This window comes from Chelon labrosus (genome assembly GCF_963514085.1).
Source record: "Chelon labrosus genome assembly, chromosome: 20".
Taxonomy (NCBI): Eukaryota; Metazoa; Chordata; class Actinopteri; order Mugiliformes; family Mugilidae; genus Chelon; species Chelon labrosus.
The window spans coordinates 17,911,967-17,931,084 of record NC_140353.1 but is presented as its reverse complement, the minus strand read 5'-3'; the positions used below and the strand labels follow the sequence as shown (position 1 = coordinate 17,931,084).

The window sequence follows — 19,118 nt, the reverse complement described above, 5'->3', positions numbered from 1 at the left end:
TTGCAGTGGCAGAGAAGACTGTCTAGATGGACTACTGTGTTTATTTATGTAATTTATGCTGTTGGAACTTCTTTTGGTTTGGTAATACGCTGTATACATATACATATACAATACATCAAATCAGAAAACTTTGTTATTCACAAAAAAAACTGTGATTTCTCATTGACTACTCTGTGGTTCAGTAAAAAAGCACACTGTGAGGACAAAATAGACAAATATGGTAAATGTGGCTGTGAGGAAGTGAAAATGACTGCAGATGTTGCTGTTGAAAAACTGGAATGTGAGAGGCTCTCTGGGAGGGGATTGTTTCGACTGTGCGGCGCCTGTTATTTTACTGGGGTGATGATCCAAGTAAATCTAAAAGTAAATGTTGTATGAAGGTTTCTGAGAAAAGCTTGTACCAGGAGGTTGTGTAATATGTTTAAGTGGAGAGATCTGCTTTTTTTATTATTATTATTCTGCGCCATAAGTGACTGTATACCAGTAGACATGTGATGATATAAAATGTGATGCATGTATACTTGGATTAGCTCCTGGACCAGTAACATGTCTTTACCGCATCAAAAGTGGATTCATCTTTCAGTCCCACTGGGCAGAGGTGAGAAGAAGAATCCAAATCATTTAAGCAGCTGTAACTACATTCTGTGACAACACTCATTATCAAGTAAAAGTATAATTCCACTTATGTGAAAATACATGAGCAACACAGTGTAATTAAAGAAGTAAAAACTGTGCCATATTGTGACATGAATAGACTAATATAACTGATGAGGTACTTTCTTTCTTTTGTAACCAGGTAAGGTAGGACTTCATCTGACATGTTAAATAAATGTAGCGGAGTAAACAACACCGCTTCCAAGACTGTTTAGTATAAAATGGAAATCTGCAGTGAAATACCTTGCTATTGTACATAAGTGCCTCATGTACACATGTACTTTTTTGTTTTCTTCTTTTCCTCTTTCTGCCACTGTCACGGAGATGTAGTTGTAGACATACCTTACTAAACAGAAGTTATTTACTGAATGGAGTCTGCACATTTAATTGTGCTGGTGTATTGATGTAAATACATGTACTGTGCATCAAATTATACAATCTCTGTATGTTGTGAAGTGAAAGTCATGCTATCAGACCAAAACTAAATAAACCATTTTGAAATGTGAATATGAATGTTTTATTGTGCCAGTATTTCTTCACCTATTATATGTCATTATAGTCGTAAATACTCATTGGGCTTTGTGCCATATATCATATATACAAATTGGCTAAAACAATGTTCCTACTTCAGGTCATTGCTTTGAGAAAAAAAACTGCAGTCTAACTTTATCTCACTTCCTCCATTCCTCCTTGTCCTGAGGGACGCTGTTTCCGGACTAGGTAGTTATAGGCCATCCATCACTTAAAACACCCAACATTTTATTTCCACGACACACAAGACAACTAGCCTGGCTCCGCCTGCCTACGTACTTCCGCTCATTTGCATTCCCTACAGTACTCAGAGAGTCTGGTATCCAGGCTACAAGACAACATGGCCTGCTTGCAACTGGCAGCGTTTGTTCCACTGAAGGTGATAACAATTTTGATGTCAGTTATGTTTGTGTTGTCTTTTCAGATGGGATTTGAGGAGAAGCAGACTAGAGTCTGTATGCCTATCTGCGCTGGAAGTGACTGCATAACTGTTAACCAGGACAAAGTGGATTTTAAAACAGCAGAGGAAGCATGCAGAGGCAGCATGGGAGAACTTTTGACATTTCAGTCTGGGACTGATGAGCGCCTCTATGACAGTTTGAGTCAAGAGTTGTTTGGAGACTTCTGGATCGGGCTGCGTTTACCGGCCGGCGCCTGCACCAACCTCTCAGCCCCACTGAGAGGCTATAAGTGGACCTATGGTAACATGGGCCGGAGCTTTATTCCATCGCAGAGCACCTGGAAAGAAAGCGTTAAACTCTGCTCGCCAAACTGCGTTTCACTTTCAAATGACCGCAAATGGACGGAGAGGCCGTGCTCTGACAAAATCAACGGGTTTCTGTGCAAAACAAAGCACAAATATGCATGCCACGCACAAGAATTATCTGATCCAATTGTTTTCCAAAGCTCCAAAGGCTGCAAAACCGCCCCCTGTCAGCATACATGCCGCGACGTAAAGGGGGGTTACACATGCTCTTGTTTCCCTGGATACATCCCAGACAGCAAAAACCTCAAGCTGTGCCAAATGTACTGTGGACAAGAGAAATGCAACGTGACATGTGAGGTAGGCAGTGGATGCTCCTGTCCAAATGGCTACATACGTAATGATAATCACTGTGAGGACATAAACGAGTGTGAAATGAATGAATGCGAACAGGAGTGTAAAAACACTCTTGGGAGTTTTGTGTGCTCCTGCCGAAAAGGATTTGTTCTTAAAGATGAAGTCAAATGCAAAGTGAGGAGCGAGGATAGTGATGATGTGCTCATCACAAGCACTGTCGCTGTGGGATTTGTTAAACCAGCCAACGTAAACAATACGCTGAAGGGTTCCGTGGCAACTGGGGGCAGTTTTGTCTGGATTTGGATTGCAGTTGCAGTGACTGTGGTAGTGTCCATATTTGTGATTAGGCTTTATGTTGTTAAGCGTCAGAAGCGAAGAGAACAACATTTGAATCAGTCTACTGCTCCTCTGGATAATATTGGGTATTAAATCACTGACTGTATACGGGTTAAATGTAGAAGAATATCCCATTGGTATGTTATATGCTAGGAGACTTTTGTCTTGTGTACCGTTTTAAGTTTCTATTTTTTTTTTTTTGTAGATTTCGCATGAAAAGTCGTTAACAGCAAAGGAAAAGTGTTGATATGCACACAGCTGAAATCCTGCAAGGGGCTGTTTACAGTAGTTATTTCAGTTTTCTTTTGTGCCTCATCAAAAGCAACAAATAGAAGTCAGATAAAAAATTTATTTGGATGTACAGAAAAATGTACAGAAAAATTATAATGCAAGAAAAAAAGCCTTTTGGAAGACCCGGTCTTCAGCGTTACCTGGTCATAAAATGTGATCTGATCTTAATGCAAGTCATGTATATAGACAAACACAATGGGCGGAAGTCACCGACACAAACGTGTTTTTACACAAGTACTGACATCATGTTCAGTAAGAAGCACTGGACAATTGTTCCTCAACGACCAACTGCCTGGATGTGGTGAACATCTTTGTTGACGTCATTACACGACATCTCTGTTTGGTTTGCAGCGTTTATGGTCAACCTCCCACTGCGTCAGCTGTCTTCTACTGAGTACTCTGATGTTGTAAGTACCTTTCCAGTACTGGTACATTTCCCTGTGATGTGTGTGAGCTGTTTAGGCCTACGGGCAGCAAAGTAGCCCATGATGCTGCCACCACCGTGCTTTGGGATGACATTCTCATGTTAAGAGGCAGTGCCCTAATTATCACATATGTTGTGTGACAAACAATTGGTCATTTTAGGAGCTTTTTAGCAAGAAAGCTCAAAATGTTTAAGTGTCAAACTAGCTCTATCACACACCCAGAACCGCTGACAGAAACTTGCAGACTCCTGGCTCGGGTTAGCTCGTGTTGATGTCCTTGGGGGTTCATGTACTTGTTTTAGCCAACTCTGTGATTAAAGTATACGTATAAAGTGTGGATTACAAACAGTACTGTCATTTGTGTGTAATTTGTTAAAATAGATTGTGTTTTGTTCATAACTATACCTTAGACAAAAATCTAACCATATCTTAAGACAAGTCTACATTCTAAGTGTGAATCTGTACTTACATAGTATTTCATGACAAACATATTAATGCACATAAAGCAACTATTGTCAGATAAATATGTACTCTTTGTGTTAAAGTGGAAAGAGAGCTGAGTCATCATAAAATTAAGATTCAGTAAACTCTTTTAAATTTACATACAGTACCTGAGTGAATCTGTTATTCTGTGTTTCACGTTTGTATGCATGCTTGAGTTTTTATGATATGATGAACACATATCTTTCCTCTGGAACATTACTGGTTGATTTGTCAGTTGATTTTACTGGTTAATTTTTGTCTTCATTTAAGGCGTTCAGTGGCATGAACTCAGCATTATTGCCATTATCCTTGTTCTTCTAGTGCCATCTACTGTCCATGAGAACAAACTGCAGGGAAGAGTCTCTATTTTGAAATCAGTAGCCATGTCATGTCAAATGTTGAAGAGATGTTTAATGACATGTTTTAAGGTTCTATAGCTGAAATATTTTCATAGAAGAAAAAGTGACTGTTTTGACATGTGATGCCATATATTAAATAATTTTTCAGTTATAAAAGCTTTAAAATATTATATATATATAAATAATATGTTGCTTTCAAAATTGCTGAAATTAAAAATATATTTTCAATTAAAGATGTCAACCGTGTATGTTATTTATTCATTTGTCTATTATACTGCTGAAACCAGAAAATAAGATAAGTGAAATGAAATGTGATGTTTTACAGTTTTTCTTGCTTTGACCTGCTTAAAGAAACTGGGATCCACTCAGTTTTCATCATCACTATCAAATTTCAAATGTGTTAACTCTTTCTCATTGGACTGACACATTTTCCCCACCATTTTGCAAAACAGTTAACAGGGATGTCATTCAAGCAGTCCAAACTCCATTGTTTTAGCTATGGTAACCAAACAGAAACCATCTATTCCTAACTATTAGAAACTATGTAGATCAGTATGAAATCACTTCAATAAGCAATCAGTCTGCAGGCCTTAAAAGGTGCCACGTCTGTGTTGTTCTTTGCCAGCATGGATGGAGGAGGTCTAAGGCAGATGAGAGTGAGAGTAAAAGGTAAAGGGGTCCGAGGAAGGGGAGTCCGTGCGTGAGGTGTAGTTGGAAGGGCTCAAGTTTCAGATGAAATTTGGGCAACTATTGATCACGTTGTCAATCATGACCTTTCTCTTAGAGAGGCCGGACAAAGAGTCCAACCTGTTCTAAACAGAAACACTTCCAGCTCTCTCACCTTGTCACTGAGTGGTTTGGAGTACACCTTCCTATGATGATGCAGATCCTCCCAGCATATTCCCCATTTTTGAATGATCACCATCCCTATGAGCAGGTGCCCTTGCTGAATGCAATGACTGCTGCTGCCCAAAAAATAGGTGCAGAGGAATGTCAATGGCAAGAAGATTTTTCCCTCGGCTGCATTGCAAGAGAGGACATTGAATGTGATGTGGATGAGAAGAGACTGAGTATCAATAGTGGCTATTTCTTCTACTCTAATAGATTTTTCTACTTTACTGTAATAGATTTTATTTTTATTTTCTTAATTTCTTGAAAAAAAATGTCATGGCATCAATAAAACTTGCATCAAAGAATTTCTGATTGTTTGCAAGAAGGCAAATTTGACACAGCCTATGTAGAAAGACAACTAATGGCACTGGCAATAGGCTACAATGGCAAGGAATGGTGCACTGATTCGCACTGGGTGCTGTATTTTGCATTTTGTTGTCCATTGCTTAATGATTAATTGAAAGAGCTCATATACTTGTTTGCAAGTTGTGTTGTTAGAAGGCAAAAATTGCTTTTGTTGCATATTTTAAATGTTTTGGCATGGTTAGAGCCTTTTGCAAACAAAATGTGTCATTTTGACCATGAGTGCCGCTGTTCAGGCCTGTGTGTTAACTGTTTTGAAAATGTGGAGTCTGAGCTGACAGCTGCATCAAAGCAATCACGAAAAACTGTAAAAACCTTTTTACATAACTTACGTAACTTGAATTTGTCCACATTTAGAGTCTAAAAAATTAATTTTAAAAAAAAACTTTCCAAAACTTTCATTACGCTCGTAGAATTAATAAAAATCCTTTAAAGGCCTCCACATGCAGCAGAACAAAACAAAATGATGTGCAGATTGTAGCGCTATTATTCCTGCAGCTTATTTCCTGCAGAGCTCAGCCGACAATTATTCTTCATTTCTGCTCAAGATCATATGTTGAAAACAACTGCTTTAAGTCATTAGTTTGTTCCATTTGGCTGAACTTCCTGCTTTGTAAAGGAGAGGGTGTGCCATATATATATACTATAGGGCTAGAGAGGAAGGAAAGAGAAGTGTGAAACAAACCAGATAATCCTGTGTGTTTCTTTTTGTGGACTTCCACAGGATACTGTGTTTAGTCTTGTGAACTGTGCCAACAGAATATTTAAGTACAGTTCGCTAGAAATTACTGCAAACTTACCAACTTAAGTTTGCAACTAAGCAATCACTCTCAGTAGTTCCAAGCAAAGTCTGCCTAGTATATAATATAGCACTTGATGTTTACTGCCAAGGATTAAATTAATAATACACAAGTTGTCGAGTGTGATATGAGCCATAAAATCCCATTTATTATTAACTCCCATTGTACTATTCAAGGAGGAACTGTGCTTATTAATGCTGGCTGTCCCTTACCTTGTTCACTACTTAGCCTTAAATATACTATATGTCTATTTCCTCTTGTCTCACACAATGAAAAAAAAACTCAAAAGATAAAACACATGTTAAACTTGAATACAGTTGCGAAGTCTTTGAATGAACAAATCCAACAGAAAACATGGAAACACAGAAAGCATGCCATCTTTTGTTACGTTGAAGGCAATGCAGGATAAAGGATAAAGGTACACTGTACCCTGAGAATGATGTGTCAAGATTTGTGCTGCAGTCATCTTTATGTTACGCTCCTTTGGGTCAGCAAATTAGCAAATCTCTTATCTGTACCTTATTATTTTTTACACTGGCTTTTTCTTTTTTTCTCTTATACAAAACCTGTATCACCTGCTCTGCCGGAATATTTCTTCATTTCATCTTATTTCTAAATGACAGCTAGGTAGGCGGTTTTGTTTGCTTGCCAAACCCTGCTCAGGTTGTTAAACAATGTCTCACGCTGACATAACAGTTCATGCACACTGACGAACATTCTACGTTAAACCTGGATACTGGATATACTTTTCTTTAGGGACATACACCAGACTCAAGGCCATTTATTTAAGGGCAGTCGGTACAAGTGTACAAAAGCTGTGTTGTCAGTTAGGAAATGTATGATCTGCAGTGGTTGAGATTAGGGTTAGGGCCAAAAGTGACCTAAATGTGCATGTGCGCATTTGTGTGTGTGTGTGTGCGCTGTGTTTGTGTGTGACTGAGTGAGAGCACATAGATGTAGTGCAGTGTTGATAAGACTGGGTGGGACAAACCTAACCTGGTCGGCACCGGCTGTAACTGACACAGCCTCACCTCTGCAACATGGGCCAATAATCAGCCAATCACAGGAAGAGGAGTTCACTTGTTATTCATTTTTTATTAACCCACTTTGTGATGAACTGATTGTGTTTGCTATTATTATTATTGTCATTATTATTCAAGCTTTCCATTAAGAGACGCTATACACCCTGTACATCTAAATAAAGAATTTGCAATTTGTTGCATCAAAGTGTGAATATTTTATATGTTATCACTTTGCAAAGCATTTTAATACAGCAAGTATTAGCATCGGCATAGCATAATTTTATTATATTTGAACGTTTTTAAGAAAAAAAATTAACAAGCACATTGGTACTTTTTATTGATATTGTAACAGCGGCCAAAAAATGACTTGGGCAATTATGCTATGAGGCTAACGATATGAGCTAGTGTTGCAAGCTGCACGGTGAAACGACACATGATGAAATGCTGGAGTGGGCGAGGCGTCTGAGCCACGTTAAACCACTGAGATTTTATGTCCTCAGTACGACCTCGCAGGCATCTAATCCTTCTTGAACTGTGTACAATCTGCCCTATTCAGGGGAGTGGCTGTCATCAAACCATCAAATATGTATATAACAACAACTAAAACATAGATCAGTCGAAGTATCTGATTTATAGATATTGATGTAGGTGAGTGTATAATATGACACGGCGTGAGACAGATCCTTACAAATCTAGTTCTGCGGTTAACAACCGATAGTTTTAAACGTCAGCGACGTCCGCTAACGTAAGTACTGAAAGTGGGCGGTCTCTTCTCACTTCAACCAATCATAAAGTAGGCGTCAGTCCACAGCAGAGCGTCATTGGTTTAAAGTTTGTCCCTTCCTACGTTGCTCATATAAATAATAACAACAGAAATCTGGGCTAGCATGTGGAGAAAATAACCTTAAGAGGAGTGAGACGTTCTCATTTAAACATTAAAAACCGGCCCGTCAGCTCAACACGTTGTTAGCTGGCTGTGTGAGGTAAAAGAAGACACTGTGACAGGTACAAGCAGCAGCATGTCGGTCGACAGCGTGTTTAGGACGCGGTCTCTCGGCGTGGCCGCCGAGGGTCTCCCTGACCAGTACGCCGACGGCAAGGCAGCGAAAGTGTGGCAGCTGTACATCGGAGACACGCAGAGCAGAACGCAGGAGTACAAAAGCTGGGTGGTGTCCCTGCTGAAGCAGCAAGGGGTGCGGAGGGTGCTGGATGTAGCCTGCGGAACAGGGTAATGTTAGGCCGACTCAGCAGTTTGGCACCGGCACGTATGGGAGGCGTTTCAGTTTGGGCTCACCAAACTCCACTGGAAAACATTTCAATTTAATGCATACCCTTGAAATTCAGCAAATGTGATAGGCTTTTAAAAATGTATGTGCATTTTTTTTATTTATTTATTTTTAATTTCTGCAACAAAATCTTAAATTCGGCTGCATTCAATAGCAATAATACAACAATAATAGCACATGGTGTCAAAATTAAATGCAGTGTAGCTGTGCTGCTTGCAGAAAAAAATGCTATAATAAGGTGTATGTGTTATAGTTGCATTTTCAATTCATGTGCAGCGCTTTTAGTGTACGTGTACATGTTCAATCTAATTGATAGAAACGATCTGATCTAAACAGGTTGATGTATGGGGATGAGCACTATGTTAGTACTGGATGATCGTGCAGCTCCATGGCACACTAGTTTTGCACATATATAAGAGGTTGTAAACATTTTAAGCAGTCATGTTCTGACAATTCTTAATGTAAAAGTAGTTTTAAAAGTGAATGCCTTGATCCATCATAACAAAGTTAGATTAATCCAACTAGTGTGACTTTGGTGGAATTTCAACTCGCTGACCCTTTAACTCTGGATTAGGCCAGAGAATAATGGATGAATGAATGAAAGTGTGTGCAGAGTTGCATCATCTACCCTGCCACTTCCTGACTCCAGCACTGGTCTGGGGCTGTGGGTTTACACAAGTTGTGGTTTTATGATCAAAAAGTCTCACATGCCTGAAACAAAAACCTGAAAAAACTACTCTTATACAGCTCTATTTAGATTTAAGCATTTAATGGAAATGAATGAGTGAGGTTTATGGTACATGTGGGATCTAAATTGCTCATTATCACTTGGAGATCAGGGACTGATGAGGCGGCGTTAGTGAGTTGCAGGGAGTTCTGACTGGTTCCCTTTCGGTCTGTTTACCTCCTCTGATAGTCTATCTGTGTTTGGGACAGCAGCAAGGCCACTGACTGAACTGTGCCAGGCCCTTCAGTTCACATCAGTGGTTGCTTTTATCTTTATGAAAAGCTTATGGTTTGTGCAGAGCTGAAATGTTTAAGTCAATGCAGTCATCCACATCCCAGCAGTAAACATTGTAAAGTTACCATATCTCTTTACATGTGTGTGGATGTTTTGATGCAGTAGACTGGCAGAGAGACTTTGACCCCATTCCATAGTGTCAGTGTGACTCAGTGGCACAACCATCTTGGGCGACATAAACACCCTCTTCGAGGAATGAGGTTAAAATTGGCTGCTTTATTTTTGGCAGTTCGTGTGCGTTTGTGGTGCCGGGGCTTCCAGCTGTTCTGTCATTTGCAGCAACTTACTGTATGTACGAAGCTGCAAGTCGGGCCGTTCAGGCCACGGTTGTCATGGCTTGGAGGTGAATCTCTTTGGGTTGAGCAATACATGAATTTAATTTCCTTTTGTTTTGCCTTGAGGTTTATGTAACACACAAGTTAACCAGAGATTACACAATCATTTCCTTGCTGTTGTATATTATCCTGTGGTTACCCACTTGTTAATGATTACATTGTCCATTCAATCCAACTCCTGTGCGTTTTTCCGTCATTTGAATCTTTAGCACTTTAAACTCATAGCTTGTGTGAAACGTGCCATTTTGCCACTTCAAACTGAGCCCAAACAAAACGTAGAGGTATCAACTGAGACGGTTTGGCCTCAGTTATTGTTATCCTATCTTGTTTTCAGAGGACAAGTAGCTACTGGCTACCACATAAATCAAGCATGTTTACATTGGATTCAATTCCTGACTGTGCTTGATGTACATTCCATCGAATTAACTGTGAATGCTTTGAAGAAACAACTTCCAATATGCTCGCTGTGAACACACTCTTACTCAGACTTCATTTGACATGTAAAGGTTGCCAAAGAGATTATTTAAAAACCGAATATTAGAGGAGGCAAACACAATTGCACTCAGCCCTGCTGAGAGGTTAGATGTTTTGTATATTCACAGAGCATGTGGCTTTTGTTTTGTAGAGTTGACTCCATCATGTTGGTCGAAGAGGGGTTTAAAATGGTGAGCGTGGACGCCAGCGACAAAATGCTCAAGTATGCACTGAAATCAAGATGGGAGAGGAGAAAAGAACCAGCTTTTGACCAGTGGGGTATGACATTTTTTACATTTTAATTTGTAATTTGTTGAATACTTTACTAAGATCACCTCCTCATGTTCTCCCTCTTTGGATGTTTTTTTCTCTCATCCCCAGTGATTGAAGAAGCTAACTGGCTAACGTTACAAGAAGACATTCAGAAACCAGGAGATGGCTTTGATGCTGTCATCTGCCTCGGCAACTCCTTTGCCCACTTACCAGACTTTAAAGGTACATCTGTATGGACTAATGTAAATGTTCAAGAGGAACCTAACACTTTTGAACTTTTGGGTTTATGTAACTCCAGGCCCGTGGTACACTGTTGCACAGTAGGGTGAGGAGATATATGGCAAGGCTTTACATGGTGCTGCTGGATAAACATTATAGATATCTATATGGCATTTCTGAACTGTTGAAAATTCAACATAAGATAACTAGTAAAAAAAAAAAATTCTTGTCATAATTCCAATTAAAGCTATCTTTAATTCAGTACCTTAAAAAATATCTCATCTTTTTGGATATTACAGGACATTACTAGTCTAAATACAGTTGTAGATATTTGAAATCGAAATTATGATAAGGTCAATCTACAGTTTAGATATCTTTAAATGTGAGTAACTGCAAGTCATAATTCCTTTAAAGGTATCTAGATTGTAGTTATGGGTTAAATATGAAATCTGTTTTAAGATAATAAAAGGTTAATTAACTATCCTTAGTCTTGTATAGCCCAGAATTAATGTCATAAAGTCATAAATATGGTGTTTGTTCAGACCTATTAATTTTTTGCATGTCATACTGTCTCACTGCATGTGCCCTTGAACTGCCACCCAGTGTCACGCCTCCAACGCTAATATGAACGATGAGATTAGACCAAAGAGCATTCTGTTGATTGTTAATGATCTATCGATTGTTCTTAGGGGACCAGAGTGACCAGAGGCTGGCTCTCCAAAACATAGCCAGTATGGTCAAACCAGGTGGGATCCTCATCATTGACCACCGCAACTACGACTACATTTTGGAGACTGGCCGAGCGCCACAAGGAAAGAACATTTACTATAAGGTACTAAACCTCAACTGACTGGATTCACTGCATCAGCACCACAATAACTATGTCAACAACACTAATGCGTCGATCTGAAACCTGTTAAATTAGTTTTTCAGATACTCAGTGAGGCAGTTACAGGTGAGAAATACACTTGTCAGTAATCTGTCATACTTAAGCCCCTTAAACTTAATTTATACTCCTGCGGCTGCATACAGAGATTACCCTGTAGGGGGTAACACTGTCGAAAGCTTTTATACCTGTACGCTGGTGTGTCCGTTGCGACACTAAAACACTAGGCAGCGACTAGTCAGCCTTGAGTTTCACGCTGTGAATGGCTAGTCGAACTGAGCAGCTCATGTTGGAGTTCAAGTCTATAAATGTGTCTCAACAGGTCCTTTCACTCAATCAGTGCAACACAAGCATAGAGAAGATGTCTGAGTAGAGGGCACGTAGGAGCCTGAGCAAAGGAGAACTCGCTGTGCTTGTCCGGCCACTGAGTCACGTGGACAAGATAAATCGTATCAGACCAATCCTAGCCGTTACGGCCCACGGCATTTTTCTATGCTGTGACCTCTCAAACTGAATTAGTAAATAGTGAATTCTGTCTGCCCCATTGTCTTCGGTGTCTGTGGGAAATGTAAAGAATCTACCAGTTACTAAAGGTCTAGGCATGTAAGTGTTTTTCTAAACCATTTTTGCAGAATGGCATGATATGGGTGAGTTTTAATGATTCGCAGAGAAAAGTGAAACTCGATTTAAGCTTGAGAGCCATCAGCCTGAGTGGCATAAAGAAAAATCTCTTTAATCTTAGCTTTCTTCACAATCTGGTTCTTCATTGCTTTGTGAGAAGTAGCGGGGCAGGCAGTATTGTTTATGAATGCTTTATTTACGCCATCCCTAGCAGCAGCTGAGTTTAAGACCTAAATCTCGGTGCAGATCCTGCCGGATATTGTGAGATTTTCACTGAAACCGGCGCACGAGAAACAGAAGGAAATGTGCATGACATTGTCGAGTTTCCACTTTGGCAAACGGGGGGGAAAATGAAAAGTCAAGAATACTGAGGAAAAAAAAACCCTTCGAGAAGATGGGAAAAAAACTATGACTAAAATTATATGAAGCATCTACAGAGCATGTAAATTAGGGATATCCGTCTATAGAATAATATGTATGCATTTCTCTTCTTTCTCCCTCTCATACATTTGTGGTAAAACAACCAGCCATGCACTTTGCTGCGTCGCCTGACGAAAGCTCAAATGTATGAAATACTGTGAAGACACAACAGCAGGTGCCAACTGCTCTGAGCCATACTTGATTTAAATTATTTTTCTCAAAAACAAGTTCCTTATTCTTTAATCCAGCCAACCTAGGAAGTATCCAGCTGGAAGGCCTTAACATAAGCACTAAGTCAACAGCAGTGTGTCGGCGAAAATCCATTTTGGATACCTTTGTAATCCCAGAGTCTGCTCTCGTGGTCCAACTCTGTACCACAACACAAGCAACTTCGTGGCTTTGTTCGGTCACCTCTAATAAGGCTTCATTTGGACATTACTGAAGAGACGGTGGACAAATGTGTGCGTTTGTGTGTTGCAGAGCGACCTACCTCAGGACATCTCCACCTCAGTGCTTTGGGTGGACAGTAAGCCCCATATGATCACTCTGGACTACACTATCCATGTGCCACAGGCCATCTCTCAGAACCTTCCTGAAGTCAGGTAGGCCAGGCTCCTCTGTTGAAACCTCTCACTGTGAGGTCACACAAATTCATCAGTTATTGAAGAATACTGTACATTTTAATTGCTTCGGCAAAATCCATGGTCTATGCAAATAAACACAGATGCAGTATTATAATATTAACAGCTGCTGTCTCTAATAGATCTCCACAATTGTGTCAGAACCATGAACAGCTGCTTTATTGTGTGTGCATCATGACTTGGGGAAATGATAGGCCTACTTATTTTGGAACAAGCTGTGAAGTATCTCTCTCTTACTAAAAGCGCATGCAATAAGTTATTACCTATTTGTTTATCTCCGGCCTGACGTTACTTATTTTAGAAAGCATAGAACCCCCAGAAATTCCAATATGCACTGTGATATCAGCACTGAGCAGTTTGAAACAGTGACAGAAAAATCTCCAGTAACAAAAGTAACTATAGACTCCAGTCCTCATTGAGGTAATACGTACCTTAGGCTACATCAACATGGTCACGCCATTAATTAGCCACATGCAGAATGATCAGAATGATAGAATCACACACAGTGTACTCTACGTGTAGATACTAAATACTGTAATTTCATTAGTTAATATTGTTAAGATTTATTTAGGTTCTTCAAGCAGGCCACTTCCAATCGGATAGTCCTGGATGGAAGTTAAAGGGGAATTACCGTTTTTTTACAACCTGAACCTTATTTCTGGGATAAAATATGACCGTTTACTCACCCATATAACCATATAACACCCATATAACAGATAACTCCGGACTCAACGATGAATAGCACTATCGTATCATAACAAAATATTGGTGAGATGAACGAGTTTCGCGACAGATAATGCGTTATTTAGAGGCTGCGTTTCGGTGTCCCAGTCACTGTTCACTGTTAGTGGCAGATAATGTATGCATACTTCTGGGATTAAAATCCTTGAAGAGTTCAGCAAACATTCTTGCATGGGATAATATTTGTCTTGGGTTGTTTTCTCACTTTGTGTGAATCCCTTGCACTCAAGGTCAATTGGCTCCATCCCCAAACATGTTAGACACAACAGCAACTACTGACAACCGCCCTGCCGCACTCACCTGATGAAGGAATGGTTAACATTTGTGCACTCTGTTTGTGTTCTCCAGTAAATTCCGTCTGTCCTACTACCCTCACCGACTGGAGAGCTTCAAAGGGTTGCTGAACGACGCCTTCAGTGGCAAACTGGAGCACAGTGTCTACGGAGATTTCAAGACGTACGTGCCGGGCCAGACCCAGGCCCCATGCTACTTCATCCATGTCTGTAAGAAGACAGCCTGATAGAACTGCCAACACTACCTTGATACACACAAGCTGCTGTTCAAGTCCCATTATTCTCTTACAGTCCTTCAGATTTGGGCAAAATTCTATTTGAATATGTTTTTAAAATATTTCTTAAATTTATTCCAAAAATTATGGCAACTGTTGGATTTTTGGTCATACATAGACACTTAAATCATCCAGATGTCCATCATAGATTGATGATTGCTGTGACCTGGGATAATTTATGAAGCTAGGCAAGATTTATTTAGGTTCCATGTTAGAAAAAAACATTCAAGCTACCAATTCCCATCAGCTGTATTCTGCGTTCTTCTACAGCATAATTTGATTTCAGTTTGTTCATGTTTTTTAACAATATATTCAAAATGTATCGGACCACTGTTTTGCTCATATCTGGTCATTTCCCCAATGTTGCCATACGTTGCTTTTGTGTTTCCCTCGTCTCTGTGATCCTGCTTGCTGCATTTGAGATCTCTGAACATGTTTCAAAACGGTGCTGCACATTAATAATATTCCTTATGGTGGAATACTTGTTTGTCACCAGTGATGTACGAAGATATATTCTTAGATAGTTGTGTTGTAAATTTACCACATGGGTCTTAAAAACAGAGATAAAGCTTCTGTAGTTTTATTTACAGTAATCCTTATTTTCAAGCTGGAAAGGAAAGTAGAGCTGGTTTCCTTCATGTCTTTGACAGACATGCAAAGAGAGTATGGCAAAATGAATATTTCAAGGAATCAGCCTCACTTTTATGACAGTCATCTCAATTCATTTATCGTATTTGACAGAAATCATGCACAGGTTATTTACATAAGCCCATAGCTAGACAAGACTCCCCAATTCCTGAAAAGGCCTGCTTAACGTGCTTAGTGTAGCACAGGACAAAACAGGAAACACTTACCCAGAGTCACATTAAGAGTCCTCTGCCTTGAAGTGTCCTTGACCACCTTGTTATATCCCCGTCAGCTCCAGAGCTAATCATCCTCAGAGTTCTCTAAAGCTAGGGAACAAACAAAAGAGATTATCCAGTGAAGCCTTGTCCAAAATGTCTTATATTTGAACAGACTTTGCCTTTTACCGTAGTAATTGAAGCATCTCTTCAGCTTTATTTTCTCTTATTCTAAGCCAACTGAAACAACAAGCCTTGAAACACTGTGGCAATTACAGCTAATGAATGTACAACAAGCCAGCAGTGAAAGTGGATCATGGTAATAACGTTAATGCTGATTCCCCAACATCCTCTAAAAAAAAAAAAAAATTTATCAACCAAAGACGTTTAACGTGTTAAAAGTGTTTCCTTGTTCTTGAAATGTTTTATTTGAAAAGGAGGAACGACTTGAACATTGTTCGCTAGCGTATGCGGAGCGCCGTTTGTGCACTAATTGGGTTTACCCAAATAACGACAGGAGTCGAGAATAATTTTCTTTGCTGTATTATCCAGGTCCAAATAGATTTTGCTTTAAAACCAAATTGAAAAATGTAGTTTTTAAACGAATGAGAAGAAGCTTTACCACAGAGAACTCAAATATGATCATCGTCTCTGCTGTGTGGTGCATTCAAATGTTGTCCCAGCAGCTCTTGTGGAAAAAAACAAATGGTACGAAATAGTTTATGATCAACATTATGTTCAAAAAGTGGTAAGAATGGCTGTATCTTCTAGGAAATATATGAAGGTATACTTACGTCAGAACGGTTTTGTTTCCACTTCTTTTAAGAAAAAGTATGAAACATTTTATAAAGTTTATTGTCTGAATGATTATTGAAATTATTTTGCATTAAATAAGAATACTTGGAATAAGTGTAACTGTTGTGTAATTTTTCTATAACTCACCCGTATAAATTGTGTTCAGGCTTAAAGAATGTTGGGCATAACCAAGGGCATGGCAGCTTTGCATGAACTATGGTTTCCCTCACAGGTCGCTAGGTGTCCGTCTAGGCCTCAGTTCTACCTCTTTGCCAAATTTTTGAGTTAGTCAAGAGTAAGGTGGAGTCAGGCATCGACCAAGATGGTGACTGCCAGAGCCAAAAAAGACACATAAACAACACTATTCAAAAATAGTGGGTGGCGTCACAGAGTATTCATCCATCTTTATATACAGTTAGTAATGGTAAAATGCTAATTAGCAATACAAGAATAGTTAAGGTTTTTGGGATTTTATTAGTTTTGCAGTTGTGAAGTGCTGTGATAAGATGAGCAGGTGAGATATTGTAAGAGAAAACTGTAGCCTGTTTTAGATGCTAGAAAAGAAGGCCAAAGAATTACTAAAGTCACACACAATGCATCTTCTGTGACGATGAATATCTGCACCTAAGTTAAATAATTCAGTTCACTAGCTGTTGAGACTTGAAACCATGAACACTGGCCTTATTGTGGTGCAAGAAGAAAAATCTCATGGAATCACCAAAATCATCAGGACACATCTCCTGGAGACCATGAATGTATGTAGCAGGCCTGGTAATTAACAAGTATTTTAAATATTTCATCCTATAGCAAATTGTTGGACTGGCCTTATAATCACTTTTATATTAGAAAAGAAGCAGACCAATTTTTCAAGAAAAGCATGAAGCTTTTTTTTTTTGTCAGATGCTGTGCAGCTAGCGTACCACACGGTGATAGAATATGCCAGCACACTCTTGAGGGTAGAACAGTGCAAGGTCACCGTCAGCTTCTCCTCCATTTCTCAGGAAGTGGATGCGATGCTCGGCCTTCCTCACCGTTAGGAACCTCTCCACAGAGTCACCATTGATGTGGAGAGCTTTGTCCTTCCTGAAATCGATGACCACCTCCTTGGATTTTTCGGTGTTGAGAGACAAGTTGTTGTCAACGCACCACTCTGTCAGACGCCGCACGTCATCCCTGTAGCCCTTGGTGTCACTGTGTAAAAACTGTACGTTATTTTGTGAATTAGATTTACGAAACAACATTAAAGTCAGATCGCATGTTACAGCAGATCCTGACCTTTAGTGTTCGCCCTGTACGTAAAGCCATGGGTGGACCTATCTTTTTGTACTGTAAGACTTACCTTTAATGCTGCTGTTGTTGTTTAGGCCAACTGATAGCTCACATGGTGCACGCTCACCAGGGAATGACAAACTGTTGTCCTACCCCTGTCAAAGGCAATGATTTTACACCCAACACTGAGCGCTTCATTAGGAACACTACCTGTTCTTGGTCGAAATTTGACTCTGTGTTCTGGTGTTTTATAGAAGGTGCCAGCCAGAACAGACTAAAATATGTTGTTGGTCCCTTTTTCCCACCTGAGTCCCCGGTCCTGGACTTATTTGCGCCTCACGTTCTTCCATTTCTTTGCCAAAGCCGCTGTTTGCATAGATTTTCCTGTAGGAATTCGCTGCCATCTGGCTGTTCTTTTAGCTCGCCGAAGACGAGTCATACAAATGTTTGTGTCTCTGAACCTCCTCAGTTACCCTGTCTTCGATATGTTCCATGTTTATCCAAAACAGTACAATTTGAAAATAGCGGAGGCGGAGAAGCAGTCAGAAATGCTAAAGCGGAAACACGCTACTACTAAGCGGACCAATACGTGCAAGAGCGGTCTGCGTCGCCACAGCGTGGTGTTTTTACATAAGGAGGTTCACATCAGGCTATGGTGTACTGGGTTTGGCGTAGGGTCCATACCTACGCCTTCAACGTGCCGCGGGACTATAAATTGCGCTAAATACTGCAGGGCCTCCCTTTGCTCTCAAGCAGCCTCAGCTCTTAGCGTCCTGATGCGCAGAAGATGTCAGAACCAATCATTTGAGATTCTACCGCATACTAACATGATTGCTTAATACCTGCATATTTGTCAGCTGCACATTCACAGTGCAAAGTGTCCTGTTCTACCACACCAGAAAGGTGTTCTACTTGTGACTGGAGTCTCCTGAAGTCGAAACCACTTTTATGACAACTTTCCCTTTGTGACATGGTGTGTTAGCCTTCTGGAAGTAGCAAGTACAAGTGTCACACATTTCACTCTCTGGGATGTAAATGTGTTAGAGAAGTGGCAGCTGAGGAGCTGCGCCTGTAATCTGCGTCTGACAATGTGGTTAAACATTTGTGTTTCAAAGGTTCTGGCAGATGGATCAAACATACTGCATGCAGTACATTTATATAGAGGCAAACCAGGAGCATTACAGGATCATTTGAAGATATACGTTTGAATTGTGTATAAAGCCACGAGGAATGTATAAGTAAGTAAGTACATGAGAATAGACAATACAGTGATACCTGAGCTTAAAATAAATGGCATTTCATTTTGAAATCAGGGATTTCATCCGATTGTGCCAAAGCGAGGGAACAAACTGTCGGACATGTTATCAAAATCATTATGTACTGTGCAAAAAGCAGGTTTGACACAAGAGGGCAGCATCACATTATGCAGTTTAAATCCCACAGATGGCCCCACATCTGCAGATATCTCTTCCACACATTCAGACAGTCTCTAGTTTCTCCAGACTTCCGTTT

General features: G+C 39.9%; 1 protein-coding gene across 1 annotated transcript; it reads left to right on the top strand.

Moving 5' to 3' along the window:
- The first annotated feature begins 7,713 nt into the window (after positions 1 to 7,713).
- Positions 7,714 to 18,950, top strand: gnmt (glycine N-methyltransferase). Its single transcript, XM_084568751.1, has 6 exons — positions 7,714 to 8,443; positions 10,483 to 10,610; positions 10,713 to 10,826; positions 11,513 to 11,655; positions 13,231 to 13,352; positions 14,481 to 18,950. The coding sequence occupies exons 1-6, from the start codon at positions 8,235 to 8,237 to the stop codon at positions 14,650 to 14,652; spliced, it is 888 nt and encodes a 295-aa protein (XP_084424877.1). The 5' UTR covers positions 7,714 to 8,234; the 3' UTR covers positions 14,653 to 18,950.
- Positions 18,951 to 19,118: the final 168 nt, after the last annotated feature.